The 16,413-nt window shown below is 42.0% G+C and overlaps 1 protein-coding gene across 1 annotated transcript; it reads left to right on the top strand.

Moving 5' to 3' along the window:
* The first annotated feature begins 1,075 nt into the window (after window positions 1-1,075).
* Window positions 1,076-15,560, top strand: LOC137146224 (complement factor H-like). The gene is made up of 4 exons (XM_067537422.1): window positions 1,076-1,304; window positions 2,090-2,266; window positions 11,005-11,181; window positions 15,361-15,560. The coding sequence occupies exons 1-4, from the start codon at window positions 1,214-1,216 to the stop codon at window positions 15,558-15,560; spliced, it is 645 nt and encodes a 214-aa protein (XP_067393523.1). The 5' UTR covers window positions 1,076-1,213.
* Window positions 15,561-16,413: the final 853 nt, after the last annotated feature.

The raw sequence follows: 16,413 nt of genomic DNA, 5'->3' as shown, positions 1-16,413 counted from the left end.
TGCTTCTGTGGAACACATACAATCTCCTTACAATAGAATCCATCCATTTTCTTTTAGTGAATCAAATTCTGATTGTAATCCAACAATTTTACTATATAATTCTGTTTGAGTGGTCAACACTGTCTCATAATGACCTGTAGACTAGCTTCTTTAAACAGAGAAATTTGAAGAATCACTAATGGATCTAGCTTCTTCATAATATTATATTGCCACTATTTTCCATTTGTGCTAACCCATTCAGATTTATAATATGTGAACATATTTTATCCAAGTGTAACTCTATGGGAGAAATTTGGATTTCCTCCTTCCCTATCCTGATTGCTAATCAAACTGAATTTGAAAATATTTAAATGTATCTCTGTTGTTAAACCCAATATAATCACATAAATCCAATGCAATGTGTTAAACATATTTGGGAAACTAAACATAATTCACTGAATCCAAACAAATGCACACCTACTGGAATGATTGAAATCTATCATATCTAGAGTAACAGTGGGAGTAAAAAGTCTTTTTTGGCTCCCATTAAAACATACCTACCTGATTCATCAGAGATCAGAAGAGATCTAGGGTTTTGATCTTCTGCATGCTGAAGGTGCATTTATACTGCAATGATATGGAGCTCGCTCCCAGGATTGGTGCAGCCCCAGTAATGCTTTAAACCCTGGTGCAGACTGGACTCTCATATTTTTAGCACTAAGTCATGAAACCCTGCTTTGCACAGGTGCAGTTATACTGGTGCTGGAAAACGAGTTTAAAATTTTAGTGTATACAAAGCACTAGAGACTCCCTTTCAATTCTTAACTTCTGCAACAACGTCATGACACCATAAATGCTACTCTGCTTGTAATGAATTAACCATATTTTATAGATCATAGGCAGTCAATGCATCCCATCAGTATGGGTTGGGCTCCAGCTCTTTTTGGGGATTAAGGCAATGGAAAAATGACATTTTGTGGGAGTATGTAATTCTGTAGTATTCCCCAGCCTTAAAAATCATCACAATTTACTTTCACGTGACTTTATTGTTAGTTTCTCTTTCAGTTTTAGACTATGTGCATATGGCATAATAAAACTTTTTTTTCCCCAAACAGAAGAAAAAGCATGTTTTCAACCACTTCCCATAAAAAATGGTCAGATTATCAATCTAGAAAATCAGGATTTAAGAACGGAGCAATTGGGAGCAGTTCCTTATCGGAATGGTACTGTGTTAATGTACCATTGTAATACTGGCTTCAAATTACGTGGAACACCTGAGATAACTTGTGAGATGGGAAAATGGACCTCAGCTCCTACATGTGTTGGTAATTACACTGTGTAGAATTTTCAAAAGTGTCTCATTTAGCGGAGAAGGCAATAACTTTAAACTACAGGCTAAATTATAGGGAAAAATGACTCTCTAGATTTGTTCAGATTGTTGTGATATCTTAGTTTTCTGGCATAGGGTCTTCAGAAAGCTTCTGACTGGGTGAAGGTTTCAGAGGCTTTTTAAAAAAAAAAAAAAAAAACTCTCAGCTAGAACTCGGGAGATCTAGAATCAGTTCCTGGCTCTGCCACAGATTCCCTCTGTGGTCTTGGGCAAGTCTTTTAAACTCTATACCTCACTTTCCTATCTGGAAAATGAGGATAGTAGTATTCTTGACAGTGGGGTTATGAAGATAAATCCATTAATGGGTGGAGGTATTTACATATTATGGTGGTGGGGGGCCATATCAATACCTACATGGGTAGATGTATTTTCATCAAAGTTCTGTTCAAGGAAGTGAACACATCACTCATGGCATGAGATGTCCAGAAGAAGAGAAGCAACTGCAAATGCTGATCTCAGTCAGAGACAGAAAATAAATTTCATCAGCAACTGAATTCTTAGTGAATTTAGGGCTGTTTATTTAATTTTCTGACAAATTTTTAACAGTGTACATATTATAAATGTAAGTACTCCCCTACAGCTTATTGTATGTTTGTAAGTTGCAATCGCTATTTAATAGCTGTCTTTATGTGGTTATATACTGTTACAAAGGGCTTAATTAGATAACGTGTCTTGTGGGAGGGTTGCACTGATTTTAATCTCGTATGTGTATCTTTTCAGAAACTTCATGTCAAGATGTTCCAAACGTTTTCAACGCTCAAATTGAAGGCAACGTGAAGGATAGTTATGAGCCTGGTGAAACAGTACGTTATCAATGCCATCCAGGTTTTATCATCAATGGATCAGCTACTGTTGCATGTAAAGCAGGGAAGTGGACCAAACAACCTGTATGTGAAGGTAAAATGAGTGGTTTCATCTAATTTTAGAGAATGTAGTTAATCCTTTCTTACAATATTATTGTTGTTATTATGGGCACTCAAATACTACACTGATGGACCGGACAGATAGAACAAACAGATTAGATAGATGACTTTAAATTAAAATAGACACTGGCAAAATTTTGCCCCTTGCTGCTCAGGGGAAACAAGAAGGAGCATAATCTAACAAATAAACACTTTCATTTCTGGGCTGACATCACTAAGAATGCTGATACAGAAACAAGAAATAGCCAACTCAAGCACTGAATTTCAAATACAGAGGGAATTGGAAGGAATCAGTGTTTGCCAGCAGGAAAGAGACAGTTTGGTAGGACAATGAATCTTGTTTGCAAGCTGCTATGAATAGTCATTTAAAATATGTTTTGAAAAGAAAAAATGGTGTTTACCCTCTGCCCTTTTAGCATATTACAATTCACAGGATGTATTTGTCATTACATACAGTTCAGTACCCCAGTCATTTTAGTCATTATAGTCAATGGGTGTTTTGCCTGGGTAAGGGCCTCAGAAATAGGGTTTTGACATCTCCATTTTCATCCTGTTAGAAGTTATTCTCACACTCTTTGTTCTCTGCATATTCCCACTTATGGGGTATCATGTTGCCTCATGGTTCCTAACAATAGAACCTGTTCAAAGCAGCATCTTTTAGAGCACTTTCACACATCTTCTCCTACCCCTCTCCTCACTATCTCCACATATTCTGAGGGCAAAGCTATATAAGGGTGTGCAGCACTGTTTACCACCTCAGTTCCTTCCAACCTCTGTGCCAGATGGAAATGAACCACTCCAATCCATTCGGATCCAGGGTTTTCTCCATTCTTAGTGCCTTGAAAAGCGTTGTGTTTAGTTCTTCAAGTAATTGCACATGTGCACTCCACTCATGGTGTGCACACACCCTGGTGCGGCACACTACTGGTTCCGATATAAAGGGTGTAGCCCACCCTGAGCCCCCTCAATTTCTTCTTATCTCCCATGATGGTTGCTGCAACTGCTCTTCTTGCTTTTGCAAGTAGTCTCAGTGGACTTATGTTCTCTTGTATTTTATTTTGAATAGTTAAGTGTTGTTAAGGTTATTAGTGTTTAGGTAATGATTTATTGAAACCATCTAAGGGGGTTTTGATCAATTCCCAGTGCCAAGGGATGCCTCGGTTACCAGGCTTCAAGCCCTGCATTTCCTGTGATAAGACTATGCCCACAAGCGACCCACACTCAAGTTGCTTGAAGTACATAAAGGAAGCAAAGCACTGCCAAATTTGCAGGGTCTTTAAGCCTTGCATGAAGAAAGATCATTAAGCCAGGCTAAAGTTTCTACTCATGGATGCAGCCTTGAGACCTCCATTTAACCAAGGTCAGTAAGTGTTCGAAGCCGTCTTCATCTGGACACTCTGCTCTTGGGACTTTTGCAGGGTCTAATTTTGCTGAATTGGTGGTTGGATCTTCTCAATGTTTGTGCAGGTGTTTCCTTCATCTGCCCTTAACTGTTGATGACTCTGGTAGCAGATGTGTCAGGTCTAGAATGAGGAGCTCACCTGTGGCCCCTCCAAACTTTGGTCCTTGAGACAGCTTGCTCTTCATATTGACATCAGAGAGCTCAGAGTGATTTGTCTTGCCTGTCAGGCTTTCGTATCTCAAATACCACATTAGACCTATTTGCAAACAAGTACAACAGAAAATGTCACCAGTTCTACTCCCTGCAAGGCCATACTTCAGGCTCCTTCACAGATGCCTTCCTGCTACCCTGGACAGAGAAGCTTTACTACACTTGTCCCTGAATCCCATTCCTTCAAAGAGTGCTGCTAAAAATCAAGCAGTACCATGCCTGGGTTATTTCAATAGTCCCAGCATGGCCCTGCCAAGACTGGTCCTCCAACCTACTGGACCACTCAAAGGCAACTGCAATCTCACTCCCATTGCACTCAGATTTGATCTCTCTGGATCATGGTTGGCTTTTCCACCCAAACCTGCAATTCCTTCATTTAACAGCCTGGAAGCTTCATGGTTAAATCCCTAACAGCAGTCTCACAACTGCATTCCTCCATCCAAAATATGCTTGACTATATGCTGCACTTGACACAACAAGGCTTAGCAATTTCCTTTATCAAGATTAATCTTTCAGGAGAATCAACTTTTCACGCTTGTGTGGATAACTGTTCTGTTTTTATCTAATGGCATGACAATTAGATTCTTTAAAAACTTGGAAAGATTGTACCCTCAGTTAAGGGAGCCTGTTCACTCTTGGGACTTGAACTTGGTTTTGTCTAAACTTATGGGACCACCTTTAGAGCCGTTACAACATGCTCCTTCCCACACCTTTTGTGGAAGGTAGCTTTCCTAATTGTCATCATTCTGCCAGAAGTGTCTCTGACCTGTGCGCCCTCGCATCCAAGCCAATGTACAGGGTCTTATTTAAAGATAAGGTATAATTATGACCTGATCCAAGTTCTCTCTCTAAGGTACTTTCAAATCAATCAATCAATTTACTTATGGAATGCACATGTGTAACGCATCCTGGAAAATAGTTACAAAAGGTTAGTAACCATTTTTTATAGTTTAGTCTTAATTTGCTGGTAGTGGCTGCTGCCAGTAGCAGGTTGGGGTTGGGACAAGCATATGCCACTTCTGCTGAAAGAGGAAAGAATGATTCCCTAAAGAGAAAGGTGTTCTCTTCTCCCTCTCTCATCATCAGGGTGGCATATTATCAAGCAGTTATAGCATATCAATTCCACCTGTGGGAAAAGATGACATCGTTTGTGAAGGATTTGGTGGATGACAAAAGGAGATTGGCAAATGCAATCCTAATGGAAGGTCAAAATGTGGCAAAGCACACATTCAGGGCTTTGTTTAATATTTTAGACTCTTCTGCCAGAGCACTTATTTCTGAAGTTATTCCGAGGACATGTGCTTGGTTTTGCTCCTCTTCTCTAGCTCTGGATACCAGAATTAAGGTGGAAGATCTCTCCTTCGAAGGGGATGATCCTTTAAGTGACAAGATGGAGGAGTTGCTGGGGAAGCTGATTAGAATGACAGCTTTAAAGAACTCTTTGGGCTTGATTTCTTCTATTAGGAGACCTTCTACTCCTTTTTTCCACAATCAGAGACAGTGTTATCCAGTCTTCTTCAGCTTATATCTTGTCAAATCAAAGATGCAAGAAACAACTCTGGCAATCTACATCTTTCCGGAGCAAATACAAGGTCAAACTGAGGCTTAAATCTAAACAATCTGCTCCCTACCTGTTGTTTTTGTTGAATGCCAGGCCTCAGATTTGATGTGAGGACAGAATGTCAAGAACCAAACAACAAGGACCCTTCCCTTTCTCTGTTTGGAAACAGGCTAGCCCATTTTTATCAGAAAATGGAGGCTCATTAGATCAGACAAATGGGTCCTAGAAATTCTAGAGGAGGGATATGCCATTACGTTTAAGAAACTACCCCATTTATTACCCCAACCTTCTCTTTTCAGGGAATCTTCTCATTCTACTGTCAGAAATGCAGAAATTGCTTCTGCTATGGGCTGTTAAGGAGATATCCAAACAGATGAGGGACCATGGGTTTTAATCAAGATACTTTCTGTTGCATAAAAAGGATGGGAGATTTTGTCCAGTTTTAGATTTAAGAATTCAGAACAATTCTTCTACATTGCGAAGTTTGGGCTCTGTATGTTAACTCTGGCCTCCATAATTCCTTGACTTTCAGCTATGGATTGGTTTGTGACTTGGATGTCCCTACCCATATCCCTTGCACCACTTTTGTGGCCATACTGGGACCCATGAGTGGCATATAGACACCCACTTTTGAGGACATCTAGCATCACCCAAAAGGGATAAAGGAGCACGATCTGCTTCAGCTTCATTAGCCAGACCTCCTGATCATCAAGAGGAGACCTTTGAGGCTCAGGAGGAAAGACTAGACAAGAAGTCTTCTCCAGTGACCAACATTTGCTCATCTTCTCCTGTTGAAGTCATTATGCCTCCCCCACAACCTACAGCAGATGACTTCAAGCAGTTCCAAGACCTCTTTAAGAGGGTAGCAGATTCGGTACAAATCCCACTTGAAGAAGTCAGAGTCACACAGCAAACTGCTTGACATATTGCAGATATAGTCATCAGCCAGAATTGCACTCCTCATCAACGAGGCTTTGCTTGACCTGTCAAAAACTATATGGCAGACACCAACTACAATACCCCTCAATGTGCAAACAGGTGGACAAAAAACATTGTGCCCTCTAAAGACGTGGACTCTTTATTCTCTCACCCATTCCTAAATTCACTGATCATCAGCGCTATTAACAAATGTGGTAGACAGCACCATACTAAAACACTATCATATAACAAGGATTGGAAGCGACTGGATTTATTTGGATGTAAATCATTCTTCAGTGACCCTACAATTTAGGATCACTAGTTACCAAGCCCCCATGGCAAAATACAACCATGCCAATTATTCTAAATTAGAACATATTTATTGAGCACCTCTCTTTAGATCAAAAAGAGCAATTTCAGGTGATTATTGCTGAGGGTCAGTTCCTGGGGAGGACAACATTACAGGCTTCTCTGGATGATGCTGATACAGCTGCTTGTTCCATCTCAACAGCAATGACCATGAGGAGAGCTTCTTGATATCACCTCTCTTGCTTTCCAAAAGGAGGTACAAGCCATAGTGGAGAAGGTCGCATTTGAGGATCAAAATTGTTGGCAGAAAAAAAGTACAAATCCCTCCACACATTGAAAGATTCCAGGGTCACACTACGTTCTCTGGGTATTTACACCCCTGACCCAAAAAGGAGATAAAGAAATTACCAGATGACACAGAGCTCTCCGCGGAGACTTACTTTCCTCCTCCGCGGAGACAGTATGAACCCCAAAGAAAGATGCAGAGATTACAGAAACAGAGACAGACTGCCCCACAATCATTGGCATTATAACCTACACCCAAACAGCAATTTTGATGTGTTGATTGAGGTCCCGAATTACCACACCCAGTTTCTTTGCTGCAACGGCCTTTCCCAGTTTTGACGTAAAGGAGTGAGTATAACCACAGATGAGTGGATACCAGAGATCATCGCCAAAGGATAGTCAATCCATTTTACCTCCTCCCCTCTACTCATACCTGTCCCTCTTCAGGCCCCTTTCTCACAAGCACCTCTTACATGAGGAAACAAACCACCTTCTAAAACTAGGTGCTAGAGAACCAGTTCTCACCCAACACAGAGGGAAAGGTTTCTATTCCAAATGCTTTCTAATACAGAAAAAGAAAAATGTTAGAGAGCCATTCTGGATCTAAGGCCGCTCAATAGATAAAAATTCGATATTTACCTTGGCAGTAATAATCCCATCTCTGGACCAGGGGGACTGGTTCTTGGCCCTCAACCTATAAGATGCTTACTTTCATATCAAATCCCCCCATCTCACAGGAGGTTTCTAAGATTCACTCTGGGTCAAGTTAATTTCCAATACAAGGTGTTCCCATTTGTTCTCTCATCTACACCCAGGGTGTTCTTAAAGATCCTTTTTGTGGTAGCTGTTCAACTTCACAAACAAGATATGATTTCCATATCTAGACATATCTTTCCATATCTAGACAATTGCCTCCTCAAAGCACGTTCCTTCACCAATACCTTGAGAGACATACAAAAGACTATAGATTTATTCCTACGGTTGGGACTACAACTAAATACCCAGAATCCAATTTGATCCCAGGGCAACAGCTGGAATTCATAGGAGCCTACCTAGATGCAATGGAGGCCAAAGCTTTCCTCCTATTGCACTGGTTCAACACTTTAGCCAGCTTAATCTCAACAGTTCTGGCCAGTCCTCAGCCCGAACCTGTCTTCAACTACTGGGGCAACAGGTGGTGGGCACGTTTGTCATAAATCATGCGAGACTCCATATGCGTTGCCTTCAAGGATGGCTCAGAATGGTATGTCACAAGCAGACAGTTTATACAAACTTCTATCAATATCCTTGTTGATCAAAAACTCTCTTGATTGATGGATAGATCCTAACGATGTCTGCATGGGAGTCCCTTTGATTCAATCACCCCCGTCATTCATACTGACAACAGATGCATCCCTAATGGAATAGGATGCCCAGCTGGACACCTACAACATTCAGGGAAAATGGTCCTCTCTTGAATCCACATTACATATAAACTTACTGGAGCTTAGAGTAATCAGGAACGCCTGCTCACACTTCCTACTTCCGATCAAAAGCAACAATGCATGTGTGTTTTACATAAACTGCCCGGGAAGAGCAAGAGTAAGATCAACTTTCTTGTCTGCTGAGGCAGTGAAACTATGGAACTGGTGCATTTGTCACCACATCAGCATCTCAGCAACCTACCTCCCGGGTATACAGAACACTACAGCAGATATTCTCAGCAGAACGTTTTCCCAAGATCACGAATGGGAAGTAGAAACTACCATCTTTCACAGCATATTCATATATTGGGGAACTCCAAAAGGTCTATTCACCACAGCCAAGAACAAGAAATCCTCCTAATTCTGCTCCAGAGCAGGACTGGGTCACCATTCTCTGAGATGCTTTTCTCCTCAGATAGGACAGGCATCAATTATATGCTTTTCCAATGATTCCACTAATATCCGAGGTGATAAGAAAGAAATAAAAGGCCAGCGTTATTCTTATAGTGCTAATGTGGCCAAGACAGACATGGTTTCCATAAGTTTCTCACTTTGCGGTTTGTCAAAAAATCAGTCTCCACCCTGTTCCTCCTCATCTTTCTCAGGATGTGGGCCTGATCTATTATCCAATGTACAAGTTCTCTGATGCAAAGTATGATTCCTTGATGGTTCCAAAGCTTAGAAATGAATTGTTCTGAGGACGTAAGGGAGGTACTGATACATAGCAGGAAAATAACTACATGTCACACATACATTCAAAAATGGAAGAGATTCCAACTCTGGTGTGATGCAAGACAGGTTACCTCTACATCCAATCCTATACTGATTGTGCTAGATTACTTACTAGAATTAAAGCAATCAAGTCTGTTTCTAAGTTCAGTAAAATTACCTCTTGCAGCCATCAATGCTTTCCATCATCCTGTGTTCTTTCATCCTACAATGAAAAGATTTCTTGAAGGTATGAATGACCTCTACTCAAACCAGAGATCCTACACCACCATGAGACCTTAACCTTATCTTAAACTGTCTTACTAGGTCCCCTTTTGAGTCTATGGCCACTTGTTCACTTCAACACCTCTCTATGAAAACAGCATTCCTAGTGGCCATCACAACTGCTCAGAGAATGGGAGAGATAGGGGCCCTAATAGTGTACCCCCCTTTACAATGGTGTTCAAAGACAAGATCAAATCACACCCCAAATTCCTACAAAAAATATCTTCAGCCTTTCACATAAATCAACTTATCCACCTCCCAACCTTCTCTCCCAAACTGAACTGGGATAAAAGGGAGGCAACATTATACACACACAGCGTGAGGAGAGCATTAGCCTTCTATTTGGAAAGAACCGAACCTTTCAGAAAATCTTCAAGACTATTCCTTTCCATCACAGGGGATCCTTTAGATCTGTCTCTATCTCTAAGCAAAGACTCCCTATGTGGATATCGGATTGCATTAACTACTGCTATTGTGTGCATGACTTTCAACCTCCTTCTGGAGCTCGAACTTACTCTACAAGATCTCTGTAGGTGATAAAGCTGTCCACTTCCATAGCCTTCCTGAATAATGCAGAGCAGCACCTTGGGCATCTGCTCATACATTTGCTGAAGATTATGCAGTCACCCATGACTCAGCATCTGATGCTATATTTGGCTCGACTATACTATCCTCAATATTGGACTAAACTCCAAAGCTCCACCCCTCTCTCAGGGTACTGCTGTAGAGTCACCTACAATGGACAACCCATTTGGATGCTACCCTGAGAAGAAGGAGGTTACTTATCTTGTGCGGTAATTGTGGTTCTTCAAGATGTGTCCCCCTGTGGGTGCTCCACTACCCGCCCTTCTCCCCTCTGATTCAGAGTTCTTATCCAGGAGCTCGAAGGCACTGAGGATTGTTTGCCTTCATGGCGCTATATAGCATCAAGGCAGAGCGCGAGATGGGGAGAGTGAACGTATGGGCCGAACAGACATCGTTACCTAAAATCTCTGATCTGAGGCACAAGGGACGCAAATACACTGAGAGTGGAGCACACATAGGGGGACACATCTCAAAGAACCGCAGTAACTGCACAAGGTGAGTAACCTCTTATGCGACTCCATTTGTGCATCTCAAAAAAGAGGCCAATGCAGCACTGAATGTGTCAGGACTACAGGCCAAAACTGGACAATCTTCCAGTATTAATCAATATACCTCCAGACATTCTTTTGTTCTGTATCTCTGGGTTGGCAGTGAAAGGAACTGAGGTGATAGAATGTGCAATGCCTCCTTATGTACCCTTGCCCTCCGAATGTTCAGAGGCGCAGAGAGAAGGTATAGGAGGGGAATGTACATGTGCTCCTATGGATTATGTTTAGAGAAGGTTCTACCATTAGGCACCAGTAAGCAGCACAATACCCCATAAGTGGGCATATGCAGAGCCATCTCGCAGAACTTTGATTACAAGCAAGTAACCTTCATTTATGTAAGTGCACTTTTTTAATGGGACATAATATATTTCATTAAAATAAGATACTATGTTAACTGTGTTTCACTACTAATACATTTATATATCTTTCCCCTTTCAGATGCAACATGTGGAGCTCCACCTGAAGTTACCAATGCTCAGATTGTAAATAAGGAAGAAAGAAGGTATCTGCCTGGTGATAAAGTGCAGTATAAATGTCATGAAGGTTTTCAAAGTATGGGATTGAATTATGCAACTTGTGAAGGTAGAGAATGGTCACAACCACCAATTTGCGAAGGTAGGAGTTTGTATTTTAATTTAAACAAGTAAGACAAAGTGCACATTGATGAGCTGGGAGCATAGAATCATAGAAATGTAGGGCTGGAAGAGAATTTGAGAGGTCATCTAGTCCATCTCCCTCCACTGAGGCAGGATTAAGTATACTTAGAACATCTCTCACACGTTTGTCTAACCTGTTGTTAAAAGCCTCCAAAGATTGGGATTCCAGGACCTCCCAAAGTAACCTGTTTCAGAACTTAACTATATATAAAGTTAGAAGTAGTTAGGATGGAATATTTACCTTCCTTGTCTTACATGAGACATTCCTGTTAAAAATACATCCCAGAATCACATTTACTCTTTTTGGCAATAGCATCTCATTTTTTACTTATATTCAATTTCTGATCCACTATAGCATGTAGACCTTCTTTGAGGGCTTGTACCTGTCCATTGCACTTTGGTTGTGAGTGTACCAGTTCATTAAACCAGAGAACTTTTTTTCCATAGTGGTACCCATCAGGGTGGCGCATATTTGTGCTGCTGGCCACGGGAATGAAGGAGTGGATGTACTCCTCAATTCCTTTTTGACACCATAGTCGATAGTTGAGGCATGAGAGATTCTCCTACACTTTCCCATATTTCCATTAGAAATCAGTTTAGAAGTCTTTAACTGTAAATAGTGTCATGGTACTCATTTTCAAATATTTTCTTCTTATCTTGTTTTTCTTCAAACTTTTGGCTGGATATCAGGGTATGCCTAAATGATTGCGATTTATGCACTGTTCTGGCTGTAACAAATCTATGCCAGTCAACGATCCTTACTCCCATTGCGTGAAATGTTGGGAGAAGGACACGTTGGGGTTAAAACCAGGAAGTTGAGGGAAGTTTGACTTTGAGACATCCTAGCGGAGGAAGCTTTCTGCCCCCATTTGGAACCCAGTCACCCAGATTCAGACTCAACTCTGTCTCAGAGCACACCACCAGATTTGGTGACAACCTTGTGTCAAAGATAGCTGGAGAGAAGACATTCTGTGTTTCTGATACCACACAAGCAAAGGAAGTCATCCAGCACTTTGACCTATTCAGGCCAGAAGAAGCCCTCTTCTTCTTCTAGAGATAGGTTCCCAATAGATTTATATAAGAAGGCCAGTAGTCAGGTGAGAGATAACCAGCTCCTGTGAGACTGTTCCCAGTATTCCCCCACTTGCGCACTGTAGAATTGTTGACTTCAGCACCTCAGAAGGTACCACTGAGATAGCCAAGATGGCCAAGAGCTTCAACAGCACCAAACTACCTCTGCGATTAATGCTATTATATTGGTATCTACAACATCTGAGCCACACCCAGCAGCTAAGGATCTTTTGTGCCTGTTGGTGATGAACTCACCACTGATACAGGACAAGGTCCAAGTGCCAACAATTCCTACCATGCAAGCCTTACTGGCATCTTCCTTGGCACCAACATATTTAGTGCCATCATGAACTGAGCCTTTTTCAGTACCACCAGAGTCTGGAAGCTCTATCATGCAGCAGATACCTTCATTAGGAAAGCCTCAGAATCTTCCTTTGGTACTATCCATCTTGCATTGGTCCAGGTCCCACCATCTTTTTAATCCACATGGTACTGTGCCAGCTTGGCATTCTAATGCTGACTCTTCTTCAGAGTAGAAGTAGGATGCCACATACTGGGATCCCATTACATGAAGTCTCAAGCATCTCCTTAGTCGTCCTCATGTGACTCTTACAATAGGAGACCTAGAGAGAGCGTCCCTTGGGTTGGGCCCCAGTATGAGATCAAGTACAGCAGTGGCCATTCTTTGAATTTATGGAGGATTCCTCAAACTCCAGGTCATCTTCTCCTAGTCACTGTTCTGCATCGTTTTCCATCTGCTACCATTCTCAGTACCAACACCGGTACCCAGGAGCTGAGGGAGGATATCCCTCTGGTATCTTATCTTCCAGTTATGGATGTTCAGCAGAGAGAAGAGCAGTCTGACAATGTAATGCTTCCACTCAACACTTTCTCATAATCTCCAGATGAGGCTACTGTTTCAGAATTATCTTCCCCTGTTCTAGATGATTACAAGACATACCAGGAATTTATTAAAAGGATAACTACTTCCCTGGGAATACAAAGGGAATTGTCTTGGATAAACCACACAAATTGGTGGATATTTTGCATTCTGCAGGACCTACCTCAACACTCAAGAAGTAAATGCTTCCTACTTTTAGTGCAGAGGGTCTTGCAGATGCTTAATTTGCACTAATCTTTTTGACCTACTGAGTGGTCAGCTGCAGGCCAGTGTTGTGAAGCCCTTGCACTCAATGGAGCCACAGCTCAAGTTCCTCCACTGTTTACAATAGTGCCTACATTGCTTGAGAAAGGATGCAGTCTCTCAAGCAGGCAGGCAGCTTGTTGTTCCTTAGGCCAGTGTTTCTCAACCTTTTAAGGAGCAAGTATCCCCTAACTTCTCAAAATTTTAATAAGTACCCCAACACTCAATATTCCATGGGATTTTATATTTATAGACTAATGTGATCCAGATGTTGGAAGAAAGGCTGAGTATATAAGGCCTTATATATATATATATAAGGTACATAAGATGTCAGATCTAGTGTGGGTAGGGTTACCACCTTTACACCAGGGGTGCACAACTCAAGTATGTACTGAGCTAGAGGTGATGTTGGCCAAGGCTAGGAGGCTTTGAGTGGATGCTGGGGAATATAAAGTGCTGTGCCAAATTTTTTGCCATAGATTTGAGAGGAGGAAGGGGTGAGAGAGAGACAGAGATGGAGGGCCAGAGAGAGAGAGAGAGGAAAAGAGGGTAACTGGTAAAATCTGGGAGTGTCATACTTGTCAATTTCACTGCTCATCTAGAGCAGTGAAATTAACAAGTTTTCTGGACACTGGGCCAGGGAGGGGGACTGCCACCTGGGCAAGTTGCAGGCATCTGCTGCCTGGCTGCCAGCACGGGAGGTGGGCAACTGCCACCCAATCTGAGCTGGGGCAGAGGAGGCTTGTATGCCAGCTGGGACCCACGGATAAGAGCAGGTCTTCAAGCCAGGGCACTGGAGGCTGTCCCTCGGCTCGGAGCCGGGGCACAGGTGGCTGCCATCCAGCTGCAAGGCCAGCTCGTGAGACTCAGGAAGCTGCCACTGGGTGCCCACCTGGGAACTGGGACCTGGCAGGAAGTGGGGGGCTGCTGCCCAGCTTCCCCAGAAGCTAGCAGCTGCCGCCCACCAACCCTTCACTCAGTTTTTCCCTGGGTACCCGCTGCCTGTGTCTCACGTACCCCCAGGTTGAGAAACTATGCCTTAGGCTGTAGCTGTATAAACTGTGGATCATTTTAGTAGCTAACGGTGCTACTAATGCAGAACAGTTAAAAAGGAGGGTGCTTTGATGCTCCAAGGGAGAATCCCAGCTTCCCTCTGCTCTTTTTACAATGTCTCCTTTGGCAGAGCTGTAACACTGGCCTACTAACATTCTACAACATCTCCTTGTGAGTTTGAGAACCATTAGCTGGACACACGTTGGAGGTGCATTGTAAAAGGACATAGAGTCAGCTATACAGAGACAAGTGGCTCCTGCAAAGACACCACTTTGCTTGAGACAATCACCTGAGAGCCACAGATTTGAAGTCTGAAGACCGTACCCCTTTTGCTTGGAGAAGAAACAGGACAAGTTATTGAAGTAGCTTACATGGCATTGCCCTTGGGTTTTGGGTGTTTTTTGGGGGGTGGGGGAAGAAAAACCTGGCAGAGACTAGTTGGCATAGCCACCTCAGCTACAGAGCATGAACTCCATGGGAAAACCAGAGACCAGTTTCTGGGAGTTGGGGAGGAAAAGCAGAGGATGATGTGGATAGGCTGGTCAAAAAATTTCCAAACAGAATAAATGCTGATTCATCAAATTTGAAATGTTTTGCAGAAGCATGATGATTTTGACAAATCCTCATCATTGTTTGACCTTCATTTTTCATTCTATGCATCCTAACCCAAATTTTTTCACTAGTGGATAACCTTATTTATGCCTCCCTGCAATTTAAAATGTTTGGATAAACAGGACTAGTTAAATACTAGATGATCTGAATTGATTTTATACACATCTAGTGGAATGCCATAAGTGATTCTATAAACTTGAGGTCCTTCATGGGAATGTGTCAGTGACTGTACGAGTTTTCATCTCTTTTTTTTTTCAGATATGACATGTGGACCTCCACCTCAGATTCATGATGGTTTGGTTCAAGGTGTTTCCAAGGGAAGGTATTCGCCTGGCGATAAGGTGCATTATCGATGTGACCGAGGTCTGAGCCTTTATGGATCTCTGACAGCAACATGTCAGGATAGGAAATGGTCCCAGCCACCAGTATGCAAAGGTATTTTAATTTCCTATTTCTAACATAGCCTAGTAATGAAGATATTGTTGAAATCAAAAACTTCATTCTCACTGAGAAGTATTTTACTTCCCTGTATCTCTGGCCTGGTCTACACTTGCCACGAAATTCAGAGGCAGTTGACGAGAGATATGCAAGCTACATAGAGTAGCTTGTGTATCTCCTGTCAGCTTCCTAAATTCTAATTAGCACGGAATCCCCATTATGCTGCGCTGATGGGAAATGCCCTCCTGTCGATGCAGGGTTAATCTTTTTATGGGGGTGGATTTACCCTGTCGACTTCCTGATTGATTGAGCGGGTCTCCACTTCCACTCAATCGATCCAGAAGAATCAATCTAGCGGCATTGACTCTGCTGCCATCAGTGAAGACATACTCTCTGTCTTTTATAATGCGCAAATATAATATCACTTTGCAAGCCTGAAAACAAATCTGTTTCCATTCTGTGATGTTTCATGGCAATGGTGATATAGGTTTAATGAAAGCATCCTCACACTGGGCCAAACCCTGAGCTTCTTACTTAAACAAATTCCCAGTAGATTTCAGATGGAGTTTGGACTGAGCAAATCTTGAGTAAAGGCAGAGGACCAAATTTTGCCAACCCTGCTCATGATGAATAGTTAACATTGATTTTGATTAACCTAGTCCAATATTAGGACTTCAGGATTTGACCCACTATATAATGGGACTAAGAGTGATTGATTGTTCTTTATTTTTAATTTTTAAGGCCCACAATTTCACTATCACTTCCAGGTGAGCTAGACAATACACTAGTGATGAAATGCCCAGTCCGTTGAAGTCAATGGAAAAACTTCCATTTAAGCTTCCAGACAAAAGTGGTGTCACTGTGCTCATTCAT

This window comes from Emydura macquarii, unplaced genomic scaffold, assembly GCF_026122565.2.
Source record: "Emydura macquarii macquarii isolate MOO-44397 ecotype Brisbane River unplaced genomic scaffold, CSIRO-AGI_Emac_v2 contig_421, whole genome shotgun sequence".
Classification (NCBI taxonomy): domain Eukaryota; kingdom Metazoa; phylum Chordata; order Testudines; family Chelidae; genus Emydura; species Emydura macquarii.
This window is presented reverse-complemented; position numbering and strand designations above follow the sequence as displayed.